General features: G+C 34.5%; 2 protein-coding genes across 2 annotated transcripts; both read left to right on the forward strand.

Annotated features, from left to right (window-relative positions):
* LOC107613396 (tetratricopeptide repeat protein 1) lies at nucleotides 449–11,063 on the forward strand. Its single transcript, XM_016315368.2, has 17 exons — nucleotides 449–466; nucleotides 1,216–1,713; nucleotides 4,230–4,474; nucleotides 4,699–4,826; nucleotides 4,985–5,878; nucleotides 6,277–6,411; nucleotides 6,640–6,832; nucleotides 7,036–7,111; nucleotides 7,550–7,639; nucleotides 7,730–7,795; nucleotides 7,896–8,024; nucleotides 8,634–8,884; nucleotides 9,550–9,645; nucleotides 9,775–9,898; nucleotides 10,065–10,123; nucleotides 10,220–10,299; nucleotides 10,431–11,063. Exons 1-5 carry the CDS (start codon nucleotides 449–451, stop codon nucleotides 5,131–5,133), a joined length of 1,038 nt encoding a protein of 345 aa, XP_016170854.1. The 3' UTR covers nucleotides 5,134–5,878; nucleotides 6,277–6,411; nucleotides 6,640–6,832; nucleotides 7,036–7,111; nucleotides 7,550–7,639; nucleotides 7,730–7,795; nucleotides 7,896–8,024; nucleotides 8,634–8,884; nucleotides 9,550–9,645; nucleotides 9,775–9,898; nucleotides 10,065–10,123; nucleotides 10,220–10,299; nucleotides 10,431–11,063.
* Nucleotides 5,223–10,819, forward strand: LOC107613391 (DNA annealing helicase and endonuclease ZRANB3-like). The gene is made up of 15 exons (XM_021111782.1): nucleotides 5,223–5,282; nucleotides 5,570–5,637; nucleotides 5,755–5,878; nucleotides 6,277–6,411; nucleotides 7,550–7,639; nucleotides 7,730–7,762; nucleotides 7,896–8,024; nucleotides 8,408–8,476; nucleotides 8,634–8,723; nucleotides 8,801–8,884; nucleotides 9,550–9,654; nucleotides 9,775–9,854; nucleotides 10,205–10,256; nucleotides 10,416–10,605; nucleotides 10,722–10,819. Exons 1-15 carry the CDS (start codon nucleotides 5,223–5,225, stop codon nucleotides 10,817–10,819), a joined length of 1,407 nt encoding a protein of 468 aa, XP_020967441.1.

Here is a 15,185-nt window from a genome sequence, read left to right on the forward strand (position 1 = left end):
AATTTAAAATATATATTTTAAAATATAGAATTTTATCTTCAGTTGGCCAAATCTACAAAGAAGTAGGAACATTTTATTTATGAGTTTTAGCATTTATTTTCTATTGTAATTCATTAGACATATTATTCGGATGAGTTTAGTTAGCATTTTATTTATAAGTTTTTATTATTTTTGTTTTAACAGTGTTTATCATAGATGTATTATTAAATTGTGGGTTTGTATTCTTATTAAGCTTCATGCTTTGCTGTTTATGACAACAAATGGGTCATAGAGTATAGTTGTGAGAAATTGTGTTCTTGAACTCCTAAATTTATTGATATTTTTGAGAAAGCTAAAGAGCTTTTTGTTTCTAATTCATCACATCGCATGTATGAGTTTCATGTAAATGGATAGATATATCTTTTTATTAGTAGCTATGATTTTTTTTTAATTTAATTTTATTCTCTAGATGGTGTATTTGTTTGAGGTTATGAAAACACTTGATATACTCTAGCCAAATTCTATTTCAAAAACAACAATAATTGTCAATTTGACAATGAAGTAATTAAGGCTTTTTTTTTGTCTTTTTCAATTTAATAAAGTTGTTTTTTATTTTAAACATTCTGTCTATTATAGTCTTATTTAATTATTTAAATTTCATATAAGTTACTAATTACTCGATACTTCATGATACAAATATAAAAGAGAAAGTATTGTATATTTTCTATTTTAAAGTAAAAGTTTTTAACAACAGACATAACATATTACTCTTGAATTGGTCATTTTTATTATTTTTATTATTACTGATATTTTTTTTGAATGTGTTAGTTTTTTCTATCTATATTTGCAATTTCTCTGTGTGTCTCCTTGAGTAAAACAAAAGAAAAATACAATTATAAAGTGAATGTAAGTCATATTTAAATTGTTAATTGGTGTGAAAAATAAAAGAGCACTATTAGTGTTTAAAAAAATAATATAATACAATTTAATATAAATTATGTACTATTTTAATTTTTAATATTTGGATTAAATAACAGAAAATTTAAAACATCATTTATATTTTAATAGAATCACTTATAAATAACAACGTAACATAATATTTTATAGCATTTTTTTTATAGTTATCTTTTTTTCTTGCTTAAAAATTTTCATATACTTTTTCGAACAATATCAATACTTTTTTATTTTTTATAACAAATAATATCCCAAATATATTTTATATTTACGTTATTATAGTCTTCATTTGTCTTGTTCGCGCAATGCGCGGGTATCTTGCTAGTTCAGAAAGAAATCACACAACCCCAGTCAAAAAACCCTAGCACTGTAAGCCTACACCACCGCCGCAAGGAGTGGCATACTGCCGCGTCCGTCGCACTCAAAGTTCGCCATCCATCCGTCTATCTAGCTTCCCTCGTGATCCAAGTCTTCAACCCCTGTTCGCTGTCACTGATTGCGGCTGCTTCCTCGAGCTCGGCGTCCGTCGTCTTTGTCTGCTCAGGCGCGCTTCCGTCGCCGTTTGTTTGCCGTTCACGTTCGCGTCTTCGTTCAGCTGTCGTCTTCGTTAGCGTTCTTCGCCGTTCACGCTCGCTCGGCGTTCACTGTTCGCGTTCACTGGCTGTTTGCCGTTCGAGTTTGCATTCGTGTGCGTCTGGAAGCCACGTTGCTCTGCTTCAAATACTGCGACCAACCTGTGCGCTCCACCTAGCCGTCGAACTGCTCTCTTTTGTCGCCGCCGTGAGTTCCCTAAACCCGCCACTAGACAATACACCCACACAACACCAATACTCTGCTTCAAACTCTGCAACTTTTGATTGCTATTACAATAAGTAACTATTTGATTTGGTAGTGGTTTGGATTATTTCATAGACTGAATTAAAGTTATGTTCTCTTCTCTTATTTTGTTTTAATTTTACGGCACTCACATCTATTTTGTGGTTTGTGATTTTTTTGGGTAGTGATATGCTGTTGGTGATGTGCTGCTTTGTGTTTCTGTTCTGTGACTTAATAATGCCCAGATTGTGACTGCTCTGTGTCCTTTGAATGCTGGAAATAGACTGGTTCTGCCATGTAATAAAGAACCTTAGAATATGTGTAGATTGTCTTGCTGAATAATCACTTAGTTAATTTGTTTTGTTGTTCAAAAATCATCACTGAACTTTGAATTTGATATTGTCTTGATCATTTAAATTGAAAAAGTATTTTGTATTAGTGATTAATTTAGGATATATTTTTGCATTATTAGTTATGTCTAAGAATTTATACTTGATTTATTAATAAGTTTGTGAACACATGCATTTTAATTTTTAATTTTAATTTTATTTTTATAATTTTATATTTTTATTTAATTATGACCAGTCAATTGGAATCAGTAGCAATGGATGAGAATGAATGGTATAATAACAAGGTTGAACAAAAGCGAGTATTAAATAATAGGATAATAATTTCAAATGCAATATTGCTCGGTGAGAGAAAGGTTAAATTGTTTGAAGTATTAAAGGAGGATAACTAAGAAGTTGAAAGATAGAAAATGTGTTTTTAGACATCTTTGAGACTGTTACTAGGATTCTTTTTACAAGACCTCTTTGTTTTTTAGAAGAATGTAGGAGAGGAGGAAGTAGTGGTTTTCATATATGACCATTATGATGCTGACTTAGAAGATGTTTGAGTTTGTGATTGAAAAAGTTTCAAGGTTTATGTGAAACAGATTTTAAGTAGTTTGTCAAGTTTGTATGAGCAGATAGAAATGTATTATGGAGATATAAGCTGAAAAAGTAGGTATAAGTTTGTAAAATGTGGTGATAGAGTTCTGATTTCAGGAATGGAGGAAAATTTTTTTATCTGATTCTCCGAAACACAAAAATGTTATCATTAAGAAAGAGATGGTTCGGTTACCTAAAGTTATTAGGTTCATTAAATCTTGGAAAACTTCCAACAGAATTTAAAATGTTCTTCAATTTTTTTAGAATGGTAAGTTAATATGCATGTTTAATTAGTATTTATTTTTATTTAAATTTGTATATATTTTAATATAGATATTTAATTATTATTTCAAGTCTCAAATATGGGAGATGGTGTTTTCTCACCCTTACTTTTGGACTATCAGCATAAGCTGTATTACTTTGTTCTAGCTAACAAGTATATATGTAAGTATCTAGACGACTTTAATAATAGAATATATCTGTCAAATGCAATTGCAGCCGAAACTTGAACACTATAAGAAAAAAATTTTTAATTGGAGAGATGGAGTAAAAGATTTGGAGTTGAGAAATGTTTTGAACGCTCATTTTGGAGTTTATAGATTGGCATCCTTACGAATCGAATAAACTCTTGAGCAAAATGACCATAAGATTTTTCGTTCAAAACCTTCTTTAACTTCAAATCTTTCACTCCATCTCTCTAATTGAAAAGTTTTTTTTCTTAGTGTTCAAGTTCTGCTCCAATTGCATTTGACAGATCTATTTTATTATTAAGATCGTCTAGATACTTACATATATAATTGTTAGTTAAAACAAAGTAATACAGCTTATGCTGATAGTCCAAAAAGTAAGGGTGAGAAAACATTATCTCCCATGTTTGAGACCTGAAAAATAATAATTAAATATCTATATTAAAATATATACAAAATTTAAATAAAAATAAATACTAATTAAACGTGTATATTAACTTATTATTCTAAAAAATTGAAAAACATTTTAAGTTCTATTGGAGGTTTTCCAAGATTTGATGAACGTAATAAGACTTTACGTAATCGAGCCATCTCCTTCTTGATGATAATATTTTTGTGCTTCGGGGAATCAGAGAAAAAATTTCCCTCCACTCCTGTAATCAGTATTCTATCACCACATTTTACAAACTTATACCTATTTTTCCAACTTATATCTCCATAATACATTTCTATCTGCTCATACAAACTTGACAAACCATTTAAAATCTGTTTCACATAAATCTTGAAATTTTTTCAATCCCGAACCCAAATATCTTCTAAGTCAGCATCATAATGGTCATATATGAAAACCACTACTTCCTTTTCTCCAACATTCTTCTCAAAAACAAAGAGGCCTTGTAGGAAGAATTCTGGTACTGAAAACACCTTTTCTATCTTTCAACTTTTTGGTCGTTCTCTTTTAATACTTCAAACAGTTTGACTTTTCTTCCACCAGACAATGTTGCATTTGAAATGATTATGCTATCATTTAATACTTGTTTTGTTTAACCTTGTTATTATACCATTCAATCTGTTTCACATAAAGGTGGTAAGAGAAGAGGAGAAGGAAGAAACCAAGAAGGAGTCCAGAGACAAACAAGGGAAAGAAGCAACAGAGGACATCATTCAGCAAGAGGAGCATGTGACTCTCACCACTCTTTTTGTGGATAGCAAGTATGAGGAGACATTATCCCAGTATGAACTTGCCCTACAAGTTGCACTTAACATGTCTTTATCGGTGGAAGTACGTTTGATCTGCCATGCAAATCGTGCTGCATGCTATCAGAAACTGGTATGCTGTTCTTTTATCCTGTTAATTAGAATTGCATTTGTTATCCCGTGAACTCTTGCGCAAAGTAAGAGTAAATATTAGGTAAAATTTGGTCAACTAAGTTGAGGTTACTTTTTAGGCTATTTACTAATTTGACATAAACTAATTTATGTCCCGCTAAATTTGAAGGTGATCGAGTTTAGACTTTAGAACCTGATTTTCTGTTGACTTCCAAATATATCCCGGGAAAATATGACAGCACAGTTAAAGAATGCACACAAGCATTAGAACTGAACCCTGCGTACATTAAAGCATTGGCAAGAAGAGGAGAAGCCCATGACAAGCTTGAGCATTTTGAAGAGGCCATTGCTGGTGAGTTCAAATTTTATATTGGGGCTTAGTATACTTGCCTCCCTTTAGGAAGTCAATGTTTTTACTGATGACATTCAATTTTTTACTAATTTTCTGCTTAATTCTAAATTGACTTTTTCCATTTCTCTACTTTTTTTTTCCTTGACAATAATTGGCAGATATGAAAAGGATCTTAGAAATTGATCCGTCAAATGATCAAGCCAGGAAGGGTATTTGCCGACTTGAGCCGCTTGCTGCAGAAAAGCGGGAAAAGATGAAGGAAGAAATGATGGACAAGTTTTTTGTTGTCTTTATCTTTGTTTTCTAATTATATTTGTGCAGAATAGTTCATGGGCATGCTTTCCGTAAATTACCTTGACCCTTCATGCATGCGTCTGTTATTTGTTGTCCAATATGATGCCCTTTTCTCTCTCTCTTTCTGCTAGAAAACTAACATGCAAATTCGCTGTGTCTAAGGTAAAAAAGGAGAGGGAGAGAGAACATGAGAGAGCATGCACTTTCTAGTTTCTAATAGGTGCTTAACAATAAAATACTCTCATATGGGATAACATAAGTACATAACTAAGGAAATGGTGCATCGGCCATTGTTTCTGCATTTTACTAAGGTTTTGACTAAGTTGTTTTATTCTCTCCTGTCTTGATCTTCCAAGGCTTTAGGTTCATTTCCCCCCCACTCTTTATTATCATTATTATTTGGCTAAAACTTTTTGATATTTGTTTATTTTTGCTATGATTACCGAAAGATTGATATGGACAAGATCCCTAGTTACATTGAATCAAAGCTTTTGCCATTTCAGAGAGAAGGTGTATGGTATGTAGACGTTTGCTAACTTTTTCACCAGCAGACCATTTTTTGGTATATTTTTTCTGTCTTGGTAATCAGCTCTTATATTATGCCCTCATTTATGTTTTAGTTATTTGTTTTCAGGTTTATTTTGCAACATGGAGGACGTGCTCTTTTAGTAGATGAAATGGGACTCAGCCACTCGGGAAAACTTTGCAGGCAATTCATCACTAGGACATTTTCATACCTTCTATCTGCATTATCTGTAGTACTGTTTTAATTCTTGATGTACATAATGTCGGTTTTAGTGGAGTCTTCTCCTAGTTTCTGCTTATTAGCTTGTAAACATGTCTTGTATATACTCTTTTCTATGCTGTCTACAATTACAAAGATGAGTATCTTAGTATCTTACATTAAACTTGGCCTAGATTGAAATAGTACTTGGTACTACAGTAGTATTTGTGACTTAAAAGATATTGCATGTCAATAAATGGTAGAATCAATGTAGACAGTAGAATTACCTACCCAAGGAAAAGCAATTTGTCTTTTTTTTTTCTTTTTCTCTTTCCGCTTCTCCTTAGGGGGAGGGAGAGAAGTGATCAATATTTTTTTGTGAGTGCCACATTATGTATGTGTTGCATGTATAATTTTTCTTATCTTTTGCAGGCAATTGCTGTAGCTTCACGCATTCAGGACTCATGGCCTGTTCTCATACTTGCACCATCATCATTGCACTTGAAATGGGCTTCTGTAAGGATTGTACTTAGACGTTCTCCAGACCTAATAGAGATATATGGAGAAGTATGTGCTTATCCTCTTTTTTCTTTTAGATGATTCAACAATGGCTGAATCTTCCTTCACTCGTATGTAATCTGTAATCTCTTTTTGTCAATTTTTTGGATGTATATTGTTGCCTAGTTTGTACATTAAATCTTAGATTTTTGGATTCATTAGGTTTACTTCTGCTACATTGTCATTTTTCTTTTTCATTCTATAGAAACTATTTTGCTAACTAGCTATCTTTAGTAGATTGTCTAACCTCAAAGTGGTGGATCAAACAGAGGAGGCTTCAATATAGTATTTTTAAGTGCCAAAAGCAACATTCGTTTGGATGGACTCTTCAATATTATCTCATATGATTTGGAGCCAAAGATATAGAATATGCTCACGACATTGGACTTATAGATCCAATTTCTTATCCAATTTTCTTACTTCCACTGAGGTTTGTCTGTTTTAATCATATGTCAGCATTTGCTATTTTATTTTTATTATTTCTGAGAGGCAGAGCACAATGAATAGAGGAATTAATCTATATCTATATGTTATTATGGTGGAAACCCATGAAATTTGATAAAGTACTTCATCTTTTGCTAATAAATCATGCTCATAGCAGTGATTCCCCCTTTTTTGTCAAAAACAATTCAGGTTTGGTTGTATATGAATCATACTATCTGAAGAATCTCAGGAAAAGAGGACTATTGCAACTCTTCCGCTTACAAAGGTAACAAGCTTCAAAGCTACAATTACATGCTTGCTTCTGGTATACTTGCCTTTAAAGTATCCATCTGTCTATCAAGCATAGAAATTTGTGGGAAAAATTTGGAGAGAATTAAAAAGTATTTAAACAAATAAGCAAACAAACAAATGGGAGTCTGGTGTCATATGTAAAACCTTTTAGAGAGCTAAGATGATATTCTTTTAATTTTACTTTTCTTTTAAATAAATAAATAACCAGCTTCAAGCACATGCAAAATCGTAGTCGAGTAATGTGAACCCATGTTTCCCTCTTCCCAATGTGAGAGTCCGGTGTCGTGTAAAATAGTTTTATTTATTGTCATTCATGTTTGACTTTCATTGTTCATTTAGTTGCAATAGTCACCTGCTAGCTGCTGAGTAATCTTTCTTGATCTAATTCTCTCATGCTTTCTTTCAAGTGAAGACTAAAAATGTCAGAAAGCTCAATATTCAATATTCAATATTGCTTAGTGGAACTCCTGCCTTATTCCGACCAATAGAACTGTTCAAGCAGGTATTCCTTTTGTCTGATTATATGTAATACCTTGTATATGTTCGACATTGGTGGAGACATTTGAGGAATCTTTGTAATTGTGTTTGACAGATGGAAGCTTTGTATCCTGATGCATATAAGAATGTTCATTAATATGGTAACCGAAATTGCAAGGATGTAAGTCGTCTCTTCTTTACTAATGAGATTCTTCAAAGCAGCCAGTTTTCTTTATTGATGGATGTTTATTCTAACTTTCAGTTTTTCATTTCTCTTCTAGGGAGTTTTTGGAGTTTATCAAGGGGTAAGTAATCATGAAGAGTTACACAATTTGATGAAGGTGACAGTGATGATACGAAGGCTTAACAAAGTTGTTCTTTCTCAACTTCCTGTAAAGTGTAGGCAACAAGTGCGTTCGTTTATCTCCATCTCTTCTATGCAATCTGCAGTGCACTCTTTTGCTATTGTTTGTTTCAATCAATGAACATTCACAGCATGCTCATGAAACTTGGAACTTTTTTTTTTGGTTGATCCTCAGGTCTTCTTAGACTTAGCTGACAAGGACATGAAGCAAACTAATGCTTTATTCCGTGAAATAATTCAACATATTTGTTTTGCATCTATATCTTGAGACTAGTATAGCATCATGCAGTTCTGGTTATTTATGTTTGAGCTAGTTATAGAACACAATTCCTATTTTGTTGACAATATGCTTATTTTGGGCATATAATTTTTTTTTGTATTTTCTCGACTGTGGATGTCATTTATTTGAACTATGTGATTGTTATTTAGATTATGAGTAATTTTCTAAAACTTCCACTTCTGAAAACGGTTCAAAAAATTTCTCACCACTCTTCACTGGTAATGTTGTGGTAAGTTTTCTACTTTTCTTTCCAAAATTTGGTTATTTGACTTGGAAATGGTAATATGTACTCTCTATTTTCAGTTTGAGTCTTGGTAAAATCTAACCAATATTGGTTTCTTTTTTTATTTTTATTTTTTATTTTTTATACTGCAGTTGGAGGTGGTAAAAGCCAATATTAAGTCTGCCAAATCAAAAGATGAGGGTGAATCTCTTAAGTTTACTCATAAGAATCTGATTGACAAGGTTTGCACAGCTCTGAACATAATGTTGACTTGTACAATTTGTTTGGAAGTTTTTCTTATTACCTAGAACTATGATAGGTTTATAGTTTCTACTGCAACATTTTCTCAGGCCTTGGCCTATATGCGAGTAGTTTAAATCATTTTGACGGAACTTTCATTGAGGTATTGCTCTCCTCGACCGCTTCAAAGCAATAAAAAGTCAATACTAAGAATTAATGACTGCAGCTATATGTACTATAAGAAAGTCAAGTTAGGTTCTCAACTTCTCGAGTTTCACACCCATCTTTGATTGGTGTGCTTGCATCAATGTTGGTTAAATTGGTCTTTTCATATTTCTTTTATCGCAAACGGTGCCCCTTAACGTAGGACCATAACTTGAATGAATTAAATTGGCTGATTAGTGTAGTGAAAATGTCAGCATATGGCTTTTTCCTACATATACCACAACTATTATTGGTGTCAATGTTGTCTGGTCTGAGTGGTGACCAAAATACAGACGAATGGTAAACTAGATCATATTTTATTTCTTATATTTCATCCATCCTCCTGTTGCCCCAAATCATTGTGTATGCTTAGTTTGAATGTTTGATTTCTTCAATTTTTTTTCTCTTTCTTCCATCTTGATGCTTCGTTTGGGCTATTGGTGGTTATCACATGTAATATGTTGTGATCACAGCAGGCAGGTTTTAAGTTTCTTATATTTGCGCACCATCAGCCAATGATAGATGCGATACATGAGTGCCTTCTTGTAAGACCAGTTCAATTTTACTCCTTTTTTTTCATCTTGGAAATTATAAACACTTACGAAAACTGTTGAAAATTTCCAGGGGAAAAAAGTGGGTTGCATCCGGATTGATGGAGGTAGACCTGCTGCATCAAGGCAACAATTGGTTACAGATTTCCGGGAAGAGCACTCTATCAAGGTAGCTGTGGTATGGTTATATTTTGTTGGTGTATTTCTTCCATGTTTTTCCAGGAAAAGTATCTTTTCTGTTGCATTGGTTAATATTTTTGCTTGAGATAATGATTTCATGTGACATGTTATCATGCAGCCATCCATTAATGCTGGAGGAGTTGGATTAACTTTAACTGCTGCAAGCAGTTATATTTGCAGAACTATCTTGGACTCCCGGTTACCTAATTCAGGCCGAAGATTGTGCTCATAGAATTGGCGAGGTATTCTCACACTTGTTAAGTAGAAGGAGGGAGTTGTTACTAGTTGCATGACAACATTAAGAAAACAAATAATCTCAAATGAGAAGAACCCTCATGTCTAAATTTTTGAGTTGCAAAGACAACGTGTGCTCTTATGGTTCTTTGACTAGTTAGTTCTTGTTTACAGGTCTCTCCGGTAAATATATATTACTTGCTTGCAAATGATACGGGTGATGACATCATATGGTAAATTCTGTTATTTTTGCAGTCTGTCGCTGCTTGGTATAGTGTTGACTTAACATTTATTGTGCATTGATGATCTTCTAGATTTTTACATCTTAGGGATGTGGCGCAATTCAAACTGGATAATTTGGGGCTGGTACATCTCTACATCGTCTTGGAACTATCATATGTAACATATGGTAAAATAAACTGGTGGTTCTATTCTGGTTTATATTTATATTTTGTCAAGATTTATACTCAAGTAGTATTTGAGAGTTACTTTTTGATGTTTTTGAGAAACCATTCTGAATTTTAGTTATTGAAAAATCAGATGTTAGATGGCCATGAGAACACCTTAGCTGTGTCAAATAATCAGCCATTGAGTAGCCCTGCAAAGCATACTACTATTGAGCATAGCCCTTTAAGGCAGAGAACTCTTGACCAGTTTGTCAGAAGATGTGATAACGCGGATAGGTCGGAACATCAGCCTGACCCGAAACGGCCCTGTTAGTCATGACTCTTGAGATACGCAAGATGGATTTCCATTTTCTCAGATACGTGGCCAGTGGCAAGTGAATTGGAACTTAAATGTTAATTTTTACATGCAGAAGTTTCCCTGTAGTATTAACCACGTGTGCTTACATGGGGAATTCACCTAATGATGACACAAATATGCCTTTTGAAGCTGAAATCCATTGTACAACAAATAATAGATTTTGAGTAGAACTGACTACACTAAATTATGTTTCTTCTGTTGGAGATAATGGTTTGGTTATGTGAAATATGTATTGGAAGAAAATGTAGATCAAGTCACCCTTGTTAACTTTTTGCTCCCCAATGTTTTGTTTTAGTGTGGGGCTCTGTAAAGAGTAGTACATCATCATATATGAATTAGACTTGTAAATTCCTTTACTCCATATGCTTGTATCATTTTATTTTGTAGAAATGATCATCTTTGAGTGAATACACTCGTAGAATCAATCCCTCAATAGCACCTCAGTTTTTTTTTTTTTTTGTCAGATGAATTGGACAATCCCCAAGTCGGTAAGAGTTGATGTAACACCCTACCACACAAAGCTTTACGCTTAAGTCGTAAAACAAAGGTGATGTGGTATTATGACTTCTAAAATAAAATAAGTACATATAATAGCAGAAGGGTTATAATATGCTAGGAGCCTTGAAGGATAGGGAAAATAAAAATAGCTAATTGGATCCTAAAACATCAGAAATCAAAGAAATTCAATATTCCCACTTAAAATTCGAAAATTGGGGGAAGATGAAGCTGAGGGTGATTAAAAAAGTTACCTATGAAATTGTTTCGGTAGAAATGTAGAGCTCGACGCGGTGAACGCGTGGCCGCAAACGGTGCGGCGATCGGAGCTCGAACGGAGGAGCTACGGCAAATTGAATTTTACGTAAACGAATTTCTCTTCTTCTCTTCCCTGGGAGGCTTGCTGCGTCGCTGAGGGAAATGAAGAGAAAATGAGCCCGTGGCTCTTTTTAATGGGCTGGTCCGGTTGAACCGACAGCCCGGTTCAACCGGTTCGGTCCTTTCGGTCCATTCTTGGACTGTTTTCTTCAAAATTAGTGTCAAAATTCTCGTTTCGATGAGCTCTACCCTATTTTGATATAATATTCGCATTTATAATCCTCCTTATTAAAAAATAATTTATTAACTAATTATCTACTAATTTAACCGGGGTTTACATTCTACCCACCTAATAAAGAATTTTGCCCTCAAAATTCAAATATAGTTACCTGAAAAGAGATGTGGATAGTCCTTTCGCATATCTGATTCGAGTTCCCAGGTATGTTCCTCGATACCAGCTCGTCTACAAGCTACTTTTACCAATGATACTTCCCTTCCTCGGAGACTGACATTTTCTGCCATACAGAGCTTCATATGGAGCCATTCTGATGCTCGCATGATAGCTATTATTATAAGCAAACTCTACTAATGGCATATACCGGTCCCAGCTCGCCGGTTGGTCCAAAACACAAGCTCTTAGCATATCTTCCAAGGTCTGAATAGTTCTTTCTGACTGACCATCTGTCTGAGGGTGATACGCAGTACTCAAGCTTAACTGAGTCCCAAATGCACGCTGAAAAGCTCCCCAGAACCTTGATGTGAAACGAGGATCTCTGTCAGATATGATAGTAGAAGGCACACCATGCAACCTGACAATCTCTTTGATATACATTCGAGCCAATTCCTCCATTGTGCAACTTATTCGGATAGGAAGAAAGTGAGCTGATTTTGTTAATCGATCCACAACCACCCAAATAGCGTCACAACCAGATCGGGTTCTAGGCAAACCTATCACAAAATCCATTGCGATACTCTCCCATTTCCATTGTGGAATCTCCAAAGGCTGAAGGGTCCCTGATGGTCTTTGATGCTCAATCTTAACCTTCTGACACGTTAAACATTTAGATACATGCAATGCCACATCATTCTTCATACCTGGCCACCAGAACATCGCTTTCAGATCCTGATACATTTTAGTGCTCCCTGGGTGAATTGAAAACCCGCTCTTGTGAGCTTCCTTCAAGATACTTTGTCGTAGGTCTCCAACATCAGGCACAATAATCCGGTTCTTGAACCTCCATAAACCATCCTGACCTTTTGACATTCTCCACTGTTTTCCCTGTTCAACTGCTGGTAATACCTTACGTAACGCTTCACTATCTTGATGAGCCTTCAGAAGTTCTGATTTAAAATCACTTGAAATCTGTAACTGACTCAAACACAAAATTCCAAATTCTTTTCTAACTCCCAAATTCAAACCTTGAAATGCCTTTAGTAACTCTTCCTCCCGTAGCATCATCCAAGCTGCATATAAAGACTTCCGACTCAAAGCGTCCGCCACAACGTTCGCTTTTCCTGGATGATAATTCAATTCAAAATCATAATCTTTCAGAAGCTCCATCCACCTCCTCTAATGCATATTCAACTCTTTTTGCTCAAAAAGATACTTCAAACTCTTATGGTCTGAGAAAACATGAAACTTAACGCCATAGAGGTAGTGCCTCCAAATCTTTAAAGCAAACACAACAGCAGCAAGTTCTAAATCATGTGTCGGGTAGTTCATCTCATGCGGCCTTAACTGCCGTGAGGCGTATGCTACAACATTCTGGTGCTGCATCAAAACACACCCCAACCCTTTCAGAGATGCATCACAATACACTTCAAACGATTCACTTGGTTCAGGTAATACCAATACAGGTGCAGTAGTCAACCTGTGCTTCAATGCCTGGAAACTCTCTTCACATTCCGGAGTCCAGATAAAAGGTGTATCCTTCCTAGTCAACTTAGTTAAAGGTAAGGCGAGCTGTGAAAATCCCTTAATGAATCTGCGATAATACCTTACAATCCTCAGCCACCCTACTCTTATTCACCAATTCAGAAAACACCCTAATCTCTATTGGGGCAACGAAGCTCAGAATATCGCTCCGAAGACCTCCCTCATATTTAATACACTTCCATTCAGCAAAATCTTCAGGCGCACCTTGACAGATATGAGAAAAGCGACATAACTCCTCAAATTTGCTGGTATACTCAGCAACAGTCATCTGTCCCTGCTTTAACTGCATTAATTCAAGTTCCTTGGCATTTCTAGCTGAATTAGGAAAGTATTTCTTATAGAACTCTGTCCGGAAAACCTCCCAAGGAATCGCAGCACCATCAGGCTGCAGGATACGTTGTGTTCCCTGCCACCAATACTGAGCTTCACCTTGCAACTGATAAGTCCCAAATTCAACCCATTGCTCTTCAGGAACATGTTGTGCCTGTAACGCCCTTTCCATAGCCTGAATCCAATTATCTGCATCAGTTGGATTGGGTGATTAAAAAAGTTACCTATGAAATTGTTCCGGTAGAAATGTAGAGCTCGACGCGGTGAACGCGTGGCCGCAAACGGTGCGGCGATCGGAGCTCGAACGGAGGAGTTACGGGAAATTGAATTTCACGTAAACGAATTTCTCTTCTTCTCTTTCCTGGGAGGCTTGCTGCGTCGCTGAGGGAAATGAAGAGAAAATGAGCCCGTGGCTCTTTTTAATGGGCTGGTCCGGTTGAACCGACAGCCCGGTTCAACCGGTTCGGTCCATTCTTGGACCGTTTTCTTCAAAATTAGTGTGAAAATTCTCGTTTCGATGAGCTCTACCCTATTTTGATATAATATTCGCATTTATAATCCTCCTTATTAAAAAATAATTTATTAACTAATTATCTACTAATTTAACCGGGGTTTACAGTTGAGCCCGAGACCTTTTGGATGGGGAGGGGGTGGAATGTCGTGTGAGCTAAGGCTCATTGGCAATAGCACCTCAGTTAAAACTGACCATCATATTAGCTTTTTTTTTTTTGTGTCTACTTTTTTTTTTGGTGTCTTTTGTTTAGGAAAATGACCTATTTTGATAATGTTACTTTTCTCTCTAAAGTCATACGAACATATATTGAAGAAATCATGTGAGGAGTGAGATAAAAAAAATTTAAAAATAACATTGTTATTTTCCTTCAATAATTTAGAAACTTGATTTGAATTTTTGGTAACCCGCACTAAGATTATTTTTCCTTCATCATTCTTATTATTTTCTTAGTCTAATCAATAATGTAATGAATGGATAATATTATAAATATGACTCCAATCAAAATTTCTAAACTAAATTTTAAACTATTAGTTCAATTAATTATTTAACGAGAAAAATATAAATTTTTTTCTTAAATTGTTGAAAATATTAAAAATACTATTAAGTTTTATTTTGTTTCAATTTTAATTCTGAAGTATACCTCAGTTAAATTTTTTTTAAGTTTATAAATTCAGCAACAATGCATGATATATATCTGATCTTTTTTTGTAATTCCATTATGTCTGATTTGTTTATGTTAAATGTTGTTCTTGTGAAATTATTGCTAAATTAGTTTTAAAATTTTTAAAAATTAGCCGCCAAAAGTATATTTGATGCAAATTAAAAATTTTTAGAACAAAATTAAAACAAAACTAGATTAAGACCAGCATGAAGGCACGATGTGCGGAGAGCTAAATTGATCATATTATATAGTATAAATTTAAAATGTTATATATAT

Source organism: Arachis ipaensis, chromosome B01 (assembly GCF_000816755.2).
Source record: "Arachis ipaensis cultivar K30076 chromosome B01, Araip1.1, whole genome shotgun sequence".
NCBI classification, from domain to species: Eukaryota; Viridiplantae; Streptophyta; class Magnoliopsida; order Fabales; family Fabaceae; genus Arachis; species Arachis ipaensis.

Excerpts from the sequence above, each read along its gene's own strand:
- LOC107613396 (XM_016315368.2), top strand. Across the intron at positions 4,475-4,698 it reads GCTGCATGCTATCAGAAACT|GGGAAAATATGACAGCACAG; the intron begins GGTATGCTGTTC and ends CAAATATATCCC. Across the intron at positions 4,827-4,984 it reads TTTTGAAGAGGCCATTGCTG|ATATGAAAAGGATCTTAGAA; the intron begins GTGAGTTCAAAT and ends AATAATTGGCAG.
- LOC107613391 (XM_021111782.1), top strand. The coding sequence starts at position 5,223 with ATGCCCTTTTCTCTCTCTCTTTCTGCTAGAAAACTAACATGCAAATTC. Across the intron at positions 8,724-8,800 it reads ATAAGAATCTGATTGACAAG|GTTTATAGTTTCTACTGCAA; the intron begins GTTTGCACAGCT and ends GAACTATGATAG. Across the intron at positions 9,655-9,774 it reads ACTCTATCAAGGTAGCTGTG|CCATCCATTAATGCTGGAGG; the intron begins GTATGGTTATAT and ends GTTATCATGCAG.